The 19,464-nt window shown below is 41.5% G+C and overlaps 1 protein-coding gene across 9 annotated transcripts in view; it reads right to left on the bottom strand.

Moving 5' to 3' along the window:
- pde4d (phosphodiesterase 4D, cAMP-specific) overlaps positions 1-19,464 on the bottom strand; it is a 207,250-nt gene that overhangs the window by 34,388 nt on the left and 153,398 nt on the right. The window contains exon 1 of one of the 9 annotated variants that reach the window (XM_004547219.6): positions 18,806-19,464. This exon is cut by the window's right edge and continues 331 nt beyond it. The exons of 5 other annotated variants lie outside the window; for them this stretch is intronic. In XM_004547219.6, the coding sequence (XP_004547276.2) occupies positions 18,806-18,894 (89 nt within the window). In that variant the 5' untranslated portion in view covers positions 18,895-19,464. Of the gene's footprint in view, positions 1-1,450; positions 1,951-1,985; positions 2,004-5,293; positions 5,537-18,805 lie in introns of those variants that run through there. 3 more of the 9 variants (XM_004547218.6, XM_004547221.6, XM_004547220.6) reach the window with 3 other exon arrangements.

A 19,464-nucleotide genomic window follows, 5' to 3' on the forward strand; every position in this document is an offset into this window, starting at 1 on the left:
ATCCAGGCCGCGGAACAGTGTTATACAGACTCAAACACGCAATCACATGAGCATTCAATTGAGCATACAGACACACGCTCTGTCGCCATAACCATATAGCTACAAAAAAGCCTACAGTCACCCATAACTTGAAATAACGCTAACGATTCAGATATTTAAAGCGCCATTATTAGTCACAAATCTATGTTTGCCTTCTAAGTGTAGCAATAAGAACCATGAAAGAGAAGCAGTGCTGTGAATTAGTGAAAGAACCCTTCATATAACAGTAAATAACAGAAGAGAGGAGGGCAGGACAGACTGAGGAGGCGGCATGCTTCGTCCAGCTGAGTGCTGCTTTTGGTAGTTGTTCAAAAAGATGGCTCATACAAACCTAGCACTGCCAGATTCTCGGCTTTATTGAGAGAAAGCTACATGCTGCAGTCACCACTAGCACCAGTGTCAGTTTTATGCACGGCCACACTGTGAGTTTTACACCCTCTCAAACTGTATCAGGTACAGTAATGACTGTTAAGAGGACTATTTGGAGAAACTAGTGCAGTGGAAGACCTAATTACTGCTGCATGTCTTCACTTCATTTGAGCCTTGTTTTTCTGTTGGGGAGGTTGTAGAGCTGTTTAAAATATACCAGTGTGAGAAGACTGACGCAAGGTCGGTCAGGTTTAAAACACGTGCTGCTAGGCCACACAAGCACTGCCATCACCTCTGACACTTCAGCACATTATACACTTGCCTAAGGTTGTTCTGATCCATTATCCATGTGAAAAAAGTGAATTTTAACTGCCAAAGCTCAAGCCACAGGGCAGTTTCTTATACAGACATGAATGCTAACAGGCAAGGACAAGCTCAGGCAGGAGGGGGAAGGAGACAAGCCGGGGACGCCAGGACAAGTTGCGCTTCTGGCACTGCATTCTGCATCCTGAATTTAATGGGAGCCATGTGCATACACGAGAGCGCATGGTGCAACATGACACGCTCCTCGATGAATGATGCCTTTGCTGTCTTGTGTTTTAAATAATCTCCTCGGCTGAATAGATGAGAGTTGGGAAGAGCATACTCAGGGTAAGACTCTGGGATCACTTTGAGCCAGACTCATGTCAATGAAGTAGTCTGATGCAGTCTAACAAATAGTAAGGTTCATGATCTCAGAGGAAGCCACAGAAAACAGTCCCTGAAACACATAACTGGCATGTGGGAGAAGTTTTGATTGGAGAAGAATGATGCTACACACCACACAGTAAAGCATCACTGACAAAAACAATGAAAGGAAGGATTTTTGACTGTGCCAGCAAGGAAGAGCAAAAAATATTTGCGACAGAAACAAACAGGCAGATGGAGAACAATAGAGCAATACACACACCTACACGCACAAACCACAAAAAACACACAAACACATGCAGCAGGATTAACATGGAAACGCAGCCAAAAGGGAAAAAGTTTCTGGTCTATTTACCATATTCCCTCTGTGTTCTTCAATGAGCTGGTGGAGCGTGACCGTGGCTTAAGAATGATACTCATGGTCTCGCTCTTCTTTCCACATTCAAACACAAAACATATGCGCAGTCCACATGCACATAGAACCAAACACACACCCGCCCTCTGGGCCACCTGGAGCCCACTGGCCAGCCTCCGCTGTGCTCCTAAAGTCCTCTCTGGTCTGAAGAGATCCAGAGAGAGCTCACTTCCCACAGTCCGGTAGAGTGGTTAGGTCTGCCGAGCTGTTCAACAGCAAAACCTCCGTCCCAGCACAATACCACGCTGCTGCTCCTCGTCAAGCTCAGATCATTTGAAAGTAGGCGGCTTGTTACCCTGCTCTCCCTCTCCCTCTCACTCAATTGCTCTTATCTTTCTTGCCAGATCAGCATGTGGTCTTCCACTTTCCTAATCCAGCCATGCACTTGCTCTGTTACTCTTTTTCACTCTTTCCCCCCTCCCCGACTGATTGAAATAAGATCTCCTCCTGTTCCTCCCCCCCTCCCGCCCCTTACCTCTGTCTCCCTTGCTCTGTCTTTTATATGTGTCCCTGTCAAAGAGTTACATGACTCCCCACTCTGTCTTCTTCCCTGAGCAGCAGCTATGGGCTATGTCCTGGGTGGGAGGAGTTGTTTTGGTAGTAGTAATTCTTTAAAGGGCGGGGCTTGTATCCCCAGGCAATTCAAACAATAGTCTCAAGTGTCAATCACTCTGCTATCACAGTAACCTGAAACCAGCAGCTATGAATGCCACTGGTCAAGACAGTCTGATACAGAAAGGTACAACCACACTACACAGGTGTCTTCTGTGAAGACTCATCACTCAAATTGAGAGTAAACACTGAGGGAATAAACTGCTAAGATATGAATAGAATAGAATAATCCTTTAACTGTTCCACAAGGGGAAATTTGGGTATATATATATATAAAAATGAACTTATTCACCTCTAAACTTCTAAAAATGGCAACAAGATAAAGTCTGACTGCCTTGTTGTATTCAGGAAAATACATTTCTTTCCACTATTATCTTAAATATTTTAACATTAAGTGATCTCATTTCAGCACTCACACTCAAGATACATATATAAGAAGCTCAACTGGCTCTACCAGGCCCAAACAGACAGCTGTCTGTCACACCAGTCATTCAGCATCTGCAGCATGTGATCCCAAAAGAAATATGGCACCTTCCAAGCAGACAACACAGGGAATATTCAGATGCAAGTATGGTGCATTTATTGAGAGTCTGATTAAAAAATATTTAATCACAGCTTGCTTATTTGCTTAAAAAATGCTTTAAATATGGGATCAAAGGAAAAAAACAACAATTGTGCCCTAAGAAATAAAAATCTCCAACCAAGTGCAAAAACAGGGAAAAAAAACAATCCATATAACAATAAACATTATTTGAGCACTTTTATTTTGAAAGCGCCGAGAAGATTTTCTTTGTCACCCACAGTGCGAGTGACATCAGTTGAGTTATCCTCGTCTTTTGTGAAAAAGTGGAAATAGAGCAAGAGATAAAAAGCATCAGAAAAAGGATTTACATATACAATTCAATACAAGACAGAGTTTATATAAAAGGATCTGCTTCCAATGCACAGGAAGGAAGAACCATGAGGACCTGAGGAAAGTGAAAGTGTCACAGTATTGACATGGTCCACTAACCGTACATGTATACATGTAACAAATTAATCCCCACTAAAAACGTATATGTGCACAGTTACAAAGCACTAGCCTGCTTGTCTTAAATCTCATGCTGAGGCCCTGTGTTTAGGTTTACATACTATCCACTTAAGATTTCATGGGAGACCAAAAATGAACACTTTGAGAGCTTTCACCCTGATGGATATCTCAGTGCCTCTGCCTCTATAAGCAGTGCCTTAGATGGGTTGGTAGTTTTTTATACAGTTAAAAAATGCAGTCATGTGATTCAAAGTAATTGTAATAGGCACATCTAAAGCTTTCAGTGTAGCATGGCAGAATGATGTACTTTATAACATGGCCAAAGTGGTGAAACTAATCCTATTACCACGGTCTGCACATTCCATGTGGTCAGAGAAAGAACAACAAAAGACATTCCTCAGAAAACTGGCAGCTTCTCTTCTACGTTAAAACCGCACGAGTCCCAAATCCCTCTGAGCATAACCAATATACGGCTCCCCTCCCTACTGTATCTTGTGAATAAAAATGTAACCCACAAGCAAACGCATCTATTCACACAAACACACATTTACACATAGTGAGTATTTAGTCTATACTAAGCCGTTATCCCCGGGGCACAGAGGTGCAAGACACAAAGATCAAGAACAAAATTATCCTGCTTAAGAAGAGAGTTGGGTGTGATCGTTTGAGGAGGGGGTGGGTGGTTTACACATGTGTGAAGTGAGGGTCTTACTTGCTGTACTCTTGGGGGGATTTTTACATTTTATTTGCTATTAGCACTTGTTTTATGCCTTGTTATGTTTAGTTATATATTGTTTATAGTAAGCTATGTATAACACATGCATAACCAATTACTATAACATGTATACGTACATTTTCAGAATATACTGTATATACTTTAACTACTCTCTAATAAGCACATTAAATTACTGGCTTTAAAACAACTGCATAGCAGACTCTGCAATTCAGTGCAACTCAGAGAAACACTACTGCCACCTAGTGTTGAAATGTGTATATTCCTCTTATGAAACCAGTAACATGGATGAAGCAACCTCATTAATTGACAGCATTATTGATTTCTTCTTCTCTCGCCCTCTCTTTTTTTTTAAAGAGCCTCTCTCGTGGACGATGTTCAGTATATGGTGCCCGAGCCAACGCTGATATAAATAGCACTTAACTAAGGGAGTGAAGCACAGATGGCAGGTCACAGTATTGACAGGGCTCCATCCATATCTATATGTTTACAGTCGCCACCAGCCATTACTGTTGCTTCATATTTAAATGCTACAGAGGCACACACACACACACAGACACACACACACACACACACAGACACGCACGCACAGGCTGATGAGCACACTTAGTTTCAGGGGTACATGTTTGTCAGAGAAATGCAGTTGGAAAATTGACCTAACAAGGTCTTAACAGTTCTGTGTGAGCCTTAATGGACAGAGTGCTCCGATGATTGGCTTACGCTCAGGTCTAGTTAGTGAAGGGACCTGTCCTGCAGAAGGACTTGAAGCTTTCCATAATGACTTGATTGGACCTGCATATTTTTCATTTACCTTGCTCGCAACCATGTTTTGTAAAAGAAGACATTTTTCCTCATGGAGATGCAATGACACTCAAAAATGCACACACACACTATTCAGTCCAGCACTAAAGGTTTAGCAGAGCCAAGACAAAAAAAGCAGAACTAAACTAAACAACACAAGCAGCCACCAAGCAACGACCATTTACACAACACTTGGGTGTGAACACTGCTCCAGGTCTGTGTTGTCCAGGTGAAACTATTTATCAGTTAATGCTCTGATAACAGAGAACACACAGACTTTGTGTACATTTATAGAAGTAGTACAAACACAAATTAAAACGCATGCATATAACATAGTCTCAATATACACACAAAGCAATAAAGAGAAATTACTCTGACGCATAACTACCCTTGAGATTCACTAAATTTCCCTTCTGAGTTCTCTTACCACTTATGTTCTTATTTACTCCATAATTTCGACACACAAGACAAAGAAAAAGTAAAAGAGAGAAAAAAAGCAGAGTACATTGAATATCCAACAACTCGAAACATGCAGATGAAAAAAAATTAGGTCCCTTCTCTGGCATACCCTCTGCGACATAGTTTCAGTTTCTAAGATGAGCCATACCCTCTCCTGCCACGAGGTTTGATGTCGATGGGCTTGTTTGTAGCACAGGGTGACCCGGTGGAGCAGGCGTGCCGGTACCGGGCTATCTTTTCCAAAGACAGATAATTCACTGGCAAACTCATTTTGACACGGTTCTTAACCAATGATGAACATGGACTCACGTCAAAGACAGATGTGGAGAGAGAAACAGGGAGAAGTGACAGAGCGGCACGCCTAATAGAGCTATCTCGAAAGGAAGGAGGGAGGAGTGTGTGAGGAGAGATAGGCAGGTGAAGAGGGGAGGAGAGGCGAGCAGAGGGCTCAGTATGGGTTTGACTAAAAAAGAGGAAAGCATGGAGAAATATGGAGACTGAGGAAGGGGAGATGCATGTGAGGAAGAGGGAGCTAATGAAGCTTTTCTTTCAGAAAATGAAACTGAGCAAAGCAATGCTTGAATTTGTTTCTTCCATGCTGATTTCTTCTGCATGCAAACTACTAGAAGATTTTAAAAAAATGTGCAAGAAACTGGGTGGGATGATTGCACGCTGGCTTGCATGCATTTAAACCAATCTATTTTGGAAATAGAGGAGCAATAAAATAACAAGCTTCTAAGGAGTGTTTTAATGTTAAATTCTCTCTCAGTTTTTTAAGAGTTCTTAAGCCACTTATTATGGGCCATCATGCAAATGATGAAATTAGCTTACACTGATGGTACAATGTGTAAAATAATACTTTCCAAGTACTCCAAGTAAACATTACACAAAACAGGAGGAAGGTTGTTTATAACGTTGCTATAATATACTTTAATATATGTTAAACCAGACAGTGTCTTTTAAATTCTTTTTTTTGGGGGGGGGGGGCAAAACTATGACTGTGCAATGCACATTTACACATAATATGACGACCTGAAAAATAACAGCAACAAAAGAAGTAAAGTACCTCATTCCATATAGGAGCGATGTTTCATCCTGGTAGTTCCTATATTTTACCTGTTGATGGCAGCAGAGCAGCACAAAACATGCCTTTCACTATATTACAAAATGTAAAATGAACAGTAGTAACTTAAGTTTGAGCCAGAACACTTGTAAACGAATTATGGAAAGACATGTTTATTATTTTTATTTTAATTTTATTTCAAATGAAGCCTATGGGTGGGTTTTGCAAGATAAGGTGTCATAATTAGAGTTGCGAGTGGAATGGGATCCACTAAGCAAGGAGATTTATGGCCTTTAAAAGACACAACTATCATTTATTATGTTATATCATTTTCAGATACTTCACTGCTATAAAGACAAAGAGCTCTAAATCAGCAGTCCCCAACCTTTTTTGCACCACGGACCGGTTTATGACCGACAATATTTTCACGGACCGGCCTTTAAGGTGTCGCGGATAAATACAACAAAATAAAACTAGTACCGGTACTGAAAAAAAGAAGATTTATTCATAACACACGTGAAAAGACCAAGGAAAACCGAGTTAACGATCAAAACGATAACAAAATAACGCTGAAAACCGATAAAAACCCTGAAAACCATACATTTCACACCTGAGCCTCAACTCTCGCGGCCCGGTACCAAACGACTCATGGACCGGTACCGGTCCGAGGCCCGGGGGTTGGGGACCGCTGCTCTAAATCACTGGAGTGTTTTGTTTCTTAGCTGCCAGCAGGGGGCAGTCTGCTCTGCAGGGAAAATATATGCACAGGTGGGTAAAGAAGGCAAACACAAAGCAGCCCAAACCCACAGAGCGGTAAACCTCTGTGGGGTTGAGGCTTCAGCTCTGCTCTGACAAAAGCAGCCAGCATGTGACAACGGCTCCTGGGTGGACAAGGAGGCTGTCAAAGTCACAGACGCAATGACAGACAAAACAGGCTCCTTCATTCGTACTGAGCCGGCACCATATGAGCACACCTACACAGACATGCACACACCTACACAACGCTGTCTGACTGCAAGTATTATAAATACACACGCCACAACATATACAGACATAAAACACACAGGTCATTACACCAACGTGATACAGACCTCTACATCTCTTGTGTATTCTCACAAACACAACCTGTAACACAAGTGTATGTTTGCTTAGCTGCCTAGTCAGCCACACACCATCAGTGCCAGCGACATGCTGTGACAGAGCGCCAGGTGACGGTTTGACTGTCGTCACTCAGTGTCCCTGAGGATCAGAGCTATAAAACTGGAACTACCGTATCTGAGCGCCACATGCAAGCTGCAACACCTTTTCAAACCAAAGGTGTGTGTTATACAAACTATTTTTAACAGTACACTGTAAATCATACTTAAAGGGATTTCATCACCATGACTGTGCTGTGACTAAACTCTGGAAAGAGGGTGGAAAAAAAAAATACTGCAGAGCCACAGAAGAAGAAAAGTGAAAAGAAAACAGTGGAGGGAAAAGCTGAATAGTGTAATCAATGACGAGGTCAGGTGACAGGGTTGCAGAGTAGTAGGTTAGGTTAGGTAGTAGTAGCAGGTTAGTACAAAGGTGAATACAGTACACGGCTAACAAACTGGCTGTGTGCCAGAGAGACAAGGAGGGCTTCGATTTACTGCGTCCTCTCATGACTGGCAGGGACAATGCACCCTGGGAGTGGGAGAGTGAAGGAGGCAGAGAGAAGACAGAAACAGAAGCATTAAGCAATCCGCAGGACATACTGTATGACATCAAGTCACTAAAAATATTATTCATTTCTTTCATTTCATGTCATAAATACCGCTGAAAAGGTGTATTCTCATGTTAAACAAGGCAAAAGTTTCAAATAATGTGGAAAAAAAACTCAAGGTTCTCAAAACTGAGTAGTACCATTATAAAAAATGTTCTCATTGCCTGGACTGATTTACACTTAATTGGCTGCTCTTTTAATATTCCGATGAGATCCAGAAAGCAAAAAAGCACTGACTAGTATGCAGCACCTTGCAGTTTTTGTAATATTTTGTTATCTTGTGCAACTACTATTTCTTCACAGCTCTGCCTTTTTAGTGAGTATCGCTAGAGTTTGGGCAACAGCAAAGATACTCTTCTCACTGCTCTGTGACTCATGGCTTCTTCAATGATTTAATGATTATAGGGCAGCAGATTAGTAAGATAATCTTATTAAAGCGCTCAGAAGACAATTATTAAGATGGGCTGTGAGGAATAGGCATAAGAAAGGGAAAGGGCTTTATTAGTTGGCCCACTGTTGCCAAGCTTTTTCTATATACGAGGACAGGGAATGAGAGGAGAAGCTAATGAAGAAAGCGTCTCCATTTGAGCTAACTGAACGGCAGTAGTGTGATATAAGAAGAAAAAGAGAGTCGTAACTATGAATTAATGCTACTGAAGCAGCTCAGGGCCATGGCAACTGCACCTACCGTTGCAAGAAGACTGAATATGATTAGAGTGATTGGATATTTGTTTTCAAGTAGATAAATCAGCAAAGGTAATGTGATTAAGAGACAACAACTGATTGGTAATTGAGCTTCAGGCGGTACTGTATTTGCAGCTCTCTGCCAGTCACGCCGCATTAAAGGCAGCTGTCATGTGTGTCAAGGAGCAATTCCTTCGCCTCAGCTCGACTCGCTCTTCCCGCCTGCCTTCACAGTCCCCCTGCTAGATTCATGTTTATAATGTGGTTGCCATGGTGACCTGGCAGAATTCAAAAGGGACAGGTAGGTCCTCGCAGCCAATCAGGTATCAGTTGCTAAGGACATGGTGGCAGACTGTGTAATGAGAAAAGGAGAATTGACAGGGTCAATGGTCCACTCAGGGAAAGGACATCTATTGCCAAGAATTTCATTCTAAACAGCAGCCACCTAATGTGTGACAGCCGCCATGCATGAGTTACCTGTGATCTATTTATATGTCCAGCTGAGTCACAGGCTGGGGAGGATTTAAGCTTTCTCACCTATTGTTTAGGTCAGAAACTCACCAGAGTACAGAGGAGAATAGAAAGCACATGCAGCGCAGACCGGAGGGAGAAATAAAAGGCTGGAGAAGCGTGACTGCTTAAGATAAGACCAACAAAAGCTCTTAGTTATGCTGTGCAATATGCTCTCTGTAAGTGCAGATGCATTCTGCTGCATGCAGTACTGAGAGCGCAAGTGGCGAGAGAGAGATGTCGTGATGTGTTAAAGCTGAAGCGAAGCCGGACATTATGAATGTGAGAACCGTGTATTGACACCAGCATGAAGGATTTTGTCTCAGAGGCATAAAAGCACTTGTGTCAGCACAGCTCTCAGAGTCACATCAGAAAGTTGGCGAACAGGATCATAAATGGCTTCAAGTAACCACTAACACTCCTTCCTCCTGAATCTGCCAATTTCATTTCTTTGTTCACGGTTTAGTTTATAAAATAGCAAAATTTTAAATGCTTTACATGGTCAACATCGTCATGATGGAGGGTGATATCAGAAGGTCTTTTCTTATGCTTTCATGTAGACTGACTAATTGTGTCTCAGCGTCCAAACTATATCTGAAACAGACACGTTTATACATTTAACACCTGCAAGTACAACAAATACTACTCTTCCTTCAGGCAGGGGTGGGTGGTATACAGGTTTTGACACCACCATCGCAACATTACCATCATATCGTGTTTCGCAATGTTGCAGTTTTGCAAGACATGTTTTGACTTTTGCAAATACACAAAGGACAACGTGCAATGAACAATGTCTAATGCACACGATAATAATTTGGAAGCTGATCTTATGGGTAACGTATATTGTCCCTAAAGGTTAGGGTAGTAACACTTGGATGAACTGCCACTTGCTTTAAGATGGTAGTTCTAAATGAAGTGTCAGTTTACCTGTAGTCTCCATTTAAGACAAAGGATCTTCTTGTTAGGTGTAATGAAACAAAGAAGTGTCTAATCTAAATATAAAGGGGTTTAAAGTAGGACTGGCTGATATTGTGCGTGTATTACAGTTTAAGAAAAATGGGGCAGTCTAATATGTTCAGGACACAGGTTACTCATTGCTGTGGGTTAGTTACATGTTCCACCTCTGTAAAATAAAACATGTGGATGATATCTACCTTTTATTTCTTCTTTCACAGGCAGAACTTTTAATTTTCTTTTTATATATGCTCCCACACATTGCAGATTAAGGAAGGATCAAGATTGAAAGAAATACCTCTCTCTATATATTTCACATAGAAGCATTTATCGCATATATTTATAATACATTGTCTCCATTAAAAAGTTCCACAAACATTTTGGGGTTAGGCTTGCAGGCATGGAGCTGTTGTTGATATATCATCAGGGGTTTTAATATTCCATTGTTAGAAACAGCTGTGGTGCACAGACTTAGTCACTAGTCTGTTGGCTGCAACCCCAACAAAGACAACTGTTTACAATTAAGGCTGATGCTATTTAGCGGTTTTATAATCTGGAAAAAAAAAACAGTTTAAGTAGCCTTTGCTTGTACAGTCCAAATGTGATCACAGCACTAACTATTAATCTCAAAAGTGGTTTTTCTCAGTGACGCTTGCTGCCGCGCGTTAGAACAATAGAACAAAGCGCTGACATGAAATTTGTTTTGGGTATGACTTCCATGAGCCTTTGTGTGCTTTGGGCAGTATGCCAGTGTGTACTGACAATACATATTGAGTAATAATATTATGATATGGGTCTTGAAGTGCTTTTCATTGTCACGGCTGTTGACCAGCTATGTTGTTAATTCAAAACCACTCAGTAGAGACTCAGCTATGGACATCACAGATACTGTTTTGGCTGGCAAGCTGAGGCAGGTTTTTTTTGAAGGACACATTAATGGGAAGATGAATAGATGGAGAATAATGCAAATTCCCATGTCCTGCACAGCTTGCTCAATAAGCTCCTACATATCTCACACACACACACACACACACACACACACAGAGGGTCACAACTCCAGCTCTAGCGCACCTCAAGCACATGGTGAGGCTAATAGGCTTAACTTGGCAGCAGTCCCGGTGATGTCAGAATAATCCCTCATTAAAACCCTGATGACATCACCACGCTGTTGAGAGTAAGTAAGAGCCGAGGCCACATATTTACGTATGTAAGGGATACCCTGCCAGTATACGCCAAGGATGCCCTCCGTAAGAGATTATCCAGGTTAAGCTGTTCCTCAAAACATACCCAGGGAACACTAGCGTCAGAGCGGCTAGCTTAATTATAGTCTCTCCTCATATGCAGTTTATTAGGTACGCCTTCCCTTTCACGCAAACAGCTCTAATCTCCAGAAATGGTTGATGGGATCTTGTTAACCTTACATGAAGGGTTAATGAACTGCAGACCACGACTGTGTTTGCAGTTCAAATAGCGAACAATAAGGACTACCACTTCAAATTCAGCAAGACAAAAGGAACTAAGCCTTGTCTTGAAAAGCTTCTGTGAGTTATGCTGCAGCTTAAAATTAGCAAAGTAAATACTTTAACTAAACCATGCTTTGAAGACAACCCAGTATGCAGGCTTGGATCAGCAAGATGTGTAAAGTCGACTGATTTCTTCATTTTTTCTTTCATTTAAGGACAGGCTCAAAATGGGACAACTCAACAGTGTGTTGCCAGGCCCAAAGACTTGGATATTAAGGTCTAAATTTAGAGACAGCGGCATGGATCTATCCAGGTGTTGTCCACTGTGCAGGATTGCAAGCCTCACTCAGCTCACTGAAGTTTAACTGGCAGTTTGCATGGCAGAAAATGGCTTATGTGATAATGCAGTTAAAGCAAATGAAACCTGAAATACTGAAACAGCTATTCATGCACTTTTAGTACACACAACAGTAATGCTGCTGGACAGTTTCTGATTTAGGCTGTTGCAAATCTCCTAAATAACAACAACTAAATTAACAGGGAGGAAACAGTCACCACATCTGGGAGCATGAACTAATTTAACAGCTTTATTAGTTCAACTATTCCTAATTCTAAGACTAGCAGAATGGATGGATAAATAACTGAAAAATATTCAATTATTTTAAACAAGTTTTTAACAAAAACCCAAATTTGCTTCAGTTCAAAGCTTAAAACTTCCAAAGCCTACACTTAAAAAAACAGGCTCTTCTCTTGAACATGTTCCTGCCTTTACTTTGTCCCTCTCACAGTAAAGACTGCTGAGCTGCACTGTCAAAAATTACAAGTCTGTACTGGTACTAATGCAAATGCATAATGCTTACATAGGCTTCTTTAATGGCTTAGTAAATACTGTCAGGGCACAGAGAAACTAGGCTGATTTTTACTTATTTAGAGAAGACACAAAGGCAGAAAGTCTCTAAAAGACAGCTTCAGCGCTTGCCCTGTGTACCAAGTTAAATAGAGAATATGTGCAGGTAGTGTTGTCACAAATTCGCTCAGTGTCCACGTTCATTCCTTTCCTGCTGCGAGAGTGTTAATCTCCACCCCGCGAGTGAGAGTCTGTCTTACCGGATGGATGAGAAGTGTAACAGTTTGGATTGTGCAAGTGGGAGTTCCCTCAAAGGAAGCACTCAACAAATACATTCATAAAATGCCAGTGCTTATGAGAATACCGAGAAAGGCGCATTATGTAGACTGTTTAGTCTGTTTAGTTTACTGGTTATAAAAAGAGAATGGTTGTGCAGCACCTGTAAAGGATCTCTAACTCAATGCACCAATAAAACTGAAACCGAAAATCTGTAACAAGTCATTGCAGTAACATTTTGACTGTCCAGGTTAGTGGTTTTATGTGGACCTGAATGTTACTTGTTGCTCAGCTTTATAATATAGCAAAATATAGTAATATAGAAAAAAACAAACAAGCAACAACCCAGAAATACATCTCAACAACTAACTTCACCTTCCTTTGTCTTGGGATTGGAATTAGTTGAAATAACAAAACTGCTTGTGTCTGTAATATTTCCAAATCCAGTCAGGTATGTGTGCATGCAAGAATGTGTGTGTGTGAGTGTGAGGGGACTCCCTCTCAGCCTAAATCCTCCTAATCTGTTTCTATGCCTCCTCATAAATGCTGCCGTCATCATGGCAATCCTAATCCCCATCATCGTCACGAGCAATTCCCCCCCAGAGACAAACTCCGTCATCAACATATTTTCCTGCTATTATGAGGTAACTCCCAGTACGTGTGTGATGTGTCCGTCTCCTATGTCTACGATACGCATCGCAAGGGAGGTGTCTCAATTAGACCCGGCTGATGGGGTGACTAAGAACTGAAAATTAGCATAATTTTTATGGATTACTAAACACCTGTTTGGCAATGAAAACCTACAAGGGCTTAATCATTAAATAACAAAAACAAGCAGCCAAGAAATGGAAGCCATATGACCCTTGACCCCAACACACCTTCTATTCTCCACATCTTTTTCTTTCATTACAAGTGTTTGTTTTTAGCTGCGCTGACAGTTTATAACGAGCTGCCGCAGAGGGCGGCTTTGTTCATCCAGGAAAGGGCCTGGGCCCGATAACATCTGCTGGCAAAAGAGAGGTTTTGTTTAGGTCAAACAGTGACGTACAAAGCTATAATGATATTTCCTAATTTCTTTGTTTTTTGCCATCAGCACTTTTGAATCAACAATGACATTTGAATGTCAAGAAAACAAAATGATCATGGAACAGCGAGCGGTGAAGGACCTTTGTCAATAGGCTGTGTAGCATGAAGGACAACGGAAGTAAGAAAATGCTAATTATAGTTGCCTTGAGCCCAAATCTTAACATTCCATCTTTTGTACAGTCAACAAGCCATAGATAGATAGATAGATAGATAGATAGATAGATAGATAGATAGATAGATAGATAGATAGATAGATAGATAGATAGATAGATAGATAGATAGATAGATAGATAGATAGATAGATAGATAGATAGATAGATAGATAGATAGATAGATAGATAGATAATCTCCCTGTCCCTTGATCTGTGTCTATTAATCAAAATCATATCTGTGTATATTTCCAGTTGAGAGCTGTATTTAAAGTTCAAAACTGAAAATACCAACACACTAAATACTGTGAGTGCATTTTTTTAGTTTTATCACCCACCAGAATATTAATGCAAAGATACAAATGGCATATGATTATTCAATCATTTTTTAAATGCTGAAAGCAGTCCATCATTAACTCAGCAAACAAACAAAGGTTGATTCATTTTATTTGTCTGGCCTGGATAAAATTGATAATTGATTAAATAATTTTAATACTGCCAATGCAGCTAAAATGTGTTAGCCCATTGTTGTCTGCCAAAGTGAAGGCGTGCTTTTGGCTGTGCGATGCTGTAATGAACAACAACAAGAGCACCTTTGGACGCTAGTTGTCATGGACTGCATCTCTTTGGGTATATTTCATGTAACACATGAGGAGTTGCTGTATTACACACAGGAGAAAGGGATCAACCGTGAATAAGAGGCAGCATAACACAATGAGAAATCCAGGAGCAGCAATGTGTGAAAGATACATTGGATGATGAAGCAAGTGGAAGGCTGGGGAAAAAGAAAATCTCAAGACTGCCAGTACTGACTGAGTCACTGTGTGTGCTCTGACAGACACGCACCAACAGCAAGATGTCCTGGGAAAATAGCTGTGAAATAATGATCATTTAGCAATTCAAAAAAAGGGGCTAAATGAAATTTCTCCAACAGAGAGATGGAAACACTGCTGTTGAGTCTTTAAGTCCGCAGCAGCGTGTGCCAAACAGAGAACCTCAAAAATATAAGTAAAAACATGTCAGCCAGGCTTCAAGGAAGTTTATATTCAAGCTGGGATGGCAAAGCTCCAACTAAATTCTTACTAAAGAAATGCTTGCACAATGTATGACTTTTATATGAGCAGAGACTACATACAATAATAATTCAGCCCTTTTGTCGTAGGTGTTTGCCACCCAATCTGCTTTTGTACTGTAGATTAATTAAATAGTCATAGATCTTTTGGCCTGACTGGGCTGTCAGATATGCAGCTGCTGGCTTCTCTGTATGGCTGAGAGTGCAGACAAGTTATAACAGGTCATCACGTTGACTTGATGCGTTTGAAATTGGTTATTTTATTATTTGCTCTGAGGCAGACGTGGCTCAGGTTGTGGAGCAGCTTGTCAACTAATCGCAAGGTTGGCTCCCCCTTACCCATCCACATGCATCCAAGTGTCCTTAAGGCAAGGCACAGAGGCCCCAGTTGATCCTAATGGCAGGCAAGAACCTTACATGGCAGCTCTGTAGGTGCTGGTACATGAGTGTGTCTGTGCATGAACGGCAACCGTGCTGCAAAGCACCCTGCAGACCAGCTAAGCTTAAAATTTACAATCGATTTAAGATGCATTTGTGTATGCAAACCATAGCAGCCAATATCATTAAAATATAACCAGCAGTGCAGCGAAGAACCTGGTAGATTTCTGCTTCAAGAGACACCATTCAACAATATCCTGTTACACTGCTGGGTCACAGCTTTCTTGGCACAAACTATAGCTAGTATTTTTCTTTTCATGATGCTCTGATTTGCACTGTAAAATGCAAAATAATCTGAGCTGCATACAAGCCAGGAGCAGTTATCAATCATTTCATTCACCATACACCGATCCAAAGCAGGTAGAAAGAATGCGGCGTGAGAAAATGTGTGAAGAAGAAACCGTGTTAAACTGTGTGGCCTTTATATGGGGGAGTGAATTGGGAGAGCTTTTAATAAGGCTGAATATATCAGCATCACACTGCACAGTAGGCTGGCAAAGATTGATGCTGTAGGTGAGCAGTAACGCTGTATTTCTCTCTCTCTTCCACACACACATACATACATATACTCCTGTTCTCCGGGACGCCAGTGACTGATGACTTTGTCTCCCCAAAAGTGACAGCAGGTCTCTGCAGCCTCCAAAAAGCCCATTTTAAAATCTCTGCCTCAGTCCCAGCAAAGTAACTCAGAGTGATAGAAAGCAATCTAAAGTTTGGCTGGGATTGGCCCAGAATCAATGACAATGTGCAGTGGGAGAAGGCCTCAAAGAAATGAGATAACAATGTCTTGTGTCTTGTTATCTTACTGACAAAATGCGGTACATCTGAGGTAGCCACCCTCGGGGCCAACGACAGTTAAGGACAGGAGGGAGAAATGGAAGGGAATGAGACCTGATGTACTCCAACTGCTTGCATTTTTTTTTTAAATACCCCTCAAAAATGTACTATTTGACAGTACAGTAATAACTGACAGTGACAGTACACACCACCAATGTAAAGCAGAGGGAGGAACAGAGAAAAGCGATGCGGCAATTCATTTCCAGCCCATGTTCTAAATATAGACTCTTCTATTCTCTCTCCCCAGCCTGTAAGGCGCTGGATTCACTTAATTGGATTACTACACACACTTTTCATTTCCTTTCTGGTGAGTGTTTAATGAAGTTTAGACAATCATACATCTCAGTTTATTCATTGTGGGCCTGTGGGCAACACCCAGCACAGTCAAACATTGCAGGACGGAGCAGTTACTGCACAGCTCTCGAGAGCCTGGGTATTTTAACTTCAGGTATACAGAGGCTGGAAGCACGGTGATCGATACAGATGCAAAAAGTAAAAATAACCTGACAATAATGCAGTGAGGAGGCAGAAAGAGGGAGAGAGAAAGAGAGGGTGCATAATGTTCTTCCATGGCTTGTGCAGTGAGTCGCATCTGCTCAAATGCGTTATTTTAGCTTTTAAAGGTTCAACGAATCCAGTTACGTATTCGCGTGTGGGTGAGTGCATATATGAATTCATATTTTAGACAGGAATGGATTTATCTTTTTAATCTTTATCAGCCTTCTTCTCTCAGTGCTTCTTGACTCGTATGCCACAGGTTTAACACGCAGAGAAGGGGATGTGTCCATTATCACGGTGCAATGAATAGCTCCTCCTGAAAGCTCCTCTTCACTCACACACCAACATATCAGTCAGTGCTGTAGAGAAAGGGGGGGAGGGGAATCCTGCCTGAGGTATAAACCGAGTCTGACAAGCACATCGCCCATTTTCAGATACAAGTCTCTGACAACTGTGACAGGCGTGAATTGTCCAACACTGTCACGATATTTGCTACATCCATCCAATTCAGCACCGCAGTGCAGCAGACTGTGAACCGCATTAGTGAGATTTTGCTCCAGTAAATCAAAGAATCTCATCCATGGAAGATTATACAAATACCTGTAATAGCTTTGATTATTTATGATTGTTTATCATTTGTGGCTTGTGAATTTCAGGTGAAGCAACAAGAGAGTAAACTAGGTGCAAATGAAAATGCAAAAACCTAAGACAGGCTTGGATGGTAACGTACAGCGACTTACCACTTACAGGCTAACTCACTTAATCTTTACACAATAGGCCCCTATAGCCCCAGGCTATGTTTACACAACCTGACATTGCATGCATGATAATCACTTCAGTGTATGTGGAAAGAAGAAGAAGGAACCAGGATGTTTTGCTGTGTATCTGTTTACAGTATGTGCATGTACAGTGTTACCAAGGAGGTACTGCTTTTGTAATCTGCTACCTGACTGGAAGGTAAACCCTGTGTGTGCATGCAAGTGTGTGTTTGTATACGTATGTCTCACTAGCTGGGTGGACACGCTTGCGTGTATCGCATCCATCTGCTTCATTACATTTATTCTTCTGTGCTCTTTCCACGTCTACAGAATTTTCACTGTCTCTGCTGGAAATGTCACTAAATGGTTCCGTGTTTGCAATATTCAGGCGAACAATACACTCAGTTCATGGCGGGGTTTTAGATTCGACATCTATTTCATGCATTTATCATGCACATGCTGTGCAAAATAAGCAGATATGTCAGCCGAATTATCCCTCTGCTTTTACATGCATCATGCACCAGTTTACACCGGGATAATCCTAAAATACTGTGCGCCATACCAAAAACATGGTGAAGCTAGAAGATCAATAAATAAATAAATAACACATCAGTCCTTTTCTGAGTGCACTGACATTAAATCTATTTTGCATGATTAGCATGAGAAAGTCAAACCACTGGAAATAAGAATGCTGCTCATATCCCAACAGCCCACTCTAATGACATCACTGACTGCTGTGTCCCTCCCAGTTTGAACATAGCTGGGAGGCAACTATTCCCATAAGATAGCCATCCTAAGTATGACTAATCAAAACAACAGCAATAAAAACCTAACAGCACGGCCCTTTTATCAAAATATTTTTCCAGCACTCAAAAAGGGGTCTAAGTGTTAGAGCACCCACTGTGAGCGTGTGTGTGTGTGCGTGCACTATTCCTGACTCGCTCTCACATTTATGGATCAACTGAAGCATTTAGTGTGGGAGAAAATGACAGGAAATGTCTGGCCCATTAAACAATAAATTTCCCCAAACACATCTGAGCCACGCTCGGGACAAAAATGCCACAAGGCTGGGCTAGGCTAGACCTAAGGGAACTCTAACCATGCTATAAAATCAACAAACGTGCACAAACTGTGCGTGTGCTAATACACAACTTCACGTGTTTTAAATTAACTTCTGGGGAAAAAAACAGAACAAAACAGTAAACCCACTTGAAGATAAAACCAGAAACAAACAGTTTCAGCTGCATGTTTAAAACCGTCACCACTACAAATACTCACCATATCCAGGAGTGCCTTCTAAAAGGAAAATGACCGAGGTGCATCATGGACCTGTCAGTGGGAGCACCTGGGCATTGTCCAGGCTTCATACCAAAGCTGTGTCAGCGCTGGTCCCGCTTCCTGTTAACCTTTCACCCCTTAGGCACCCCTTTTAAAAAAAAATCTATTTAGCTATATATCCACAAACACTGCCCCACAGTGTACGTGGGCCGCGGCACATAATGTAGTGTCCCATGGTAAAGTTCACTGTTGTAATGCGTACATTCAGACCAGTTCTCAAGTAAAGAATGAGCTCTTTCTGAGTTTCCAGCTTCACTTGTTAGGTCCTAGGGCATCATTACCAAAAGCGCCAGCTTGTATCTAACAAGGCAGTCTCACAAATCAAACTATATAGCACCATAAAATCCATTGAGATCCTTAAGGAAGATAAAAATCCTGCTAAATGTGACGGCTTAAAAGAAAAGAAACGTAAACTGGAAGAAACTGAAAAGCAGACTTAAGCCCAGTGTGAACTCAGTTTTTAAGTGAGAGTTTCAGCAGAGCGAGCACACAGGCGGCCACCCAGCAGGACCAGCTAAGCTCTCCGGCCGCTGCTCTTTTTTCCGTGGGATTCTTCCAGCAAAGGTTTGGAAATTACTGTCCCACAGCCACATGGTGAA

This window comes from Maylandia zebra, linkage group LG12, assembly GCF_041146795.1.
Source record: "Maylandia zebra isolate NMK-2024a linkage group LG12, Mzebra_GT3a, whole genome shotgun sequence".
Taxonomy (NCBI): Eukaryota; Metazoa; Chordata; class Actinopteri; order Cichliformes; family Cichlidae; genus Maylandia; species Maylandia zebra.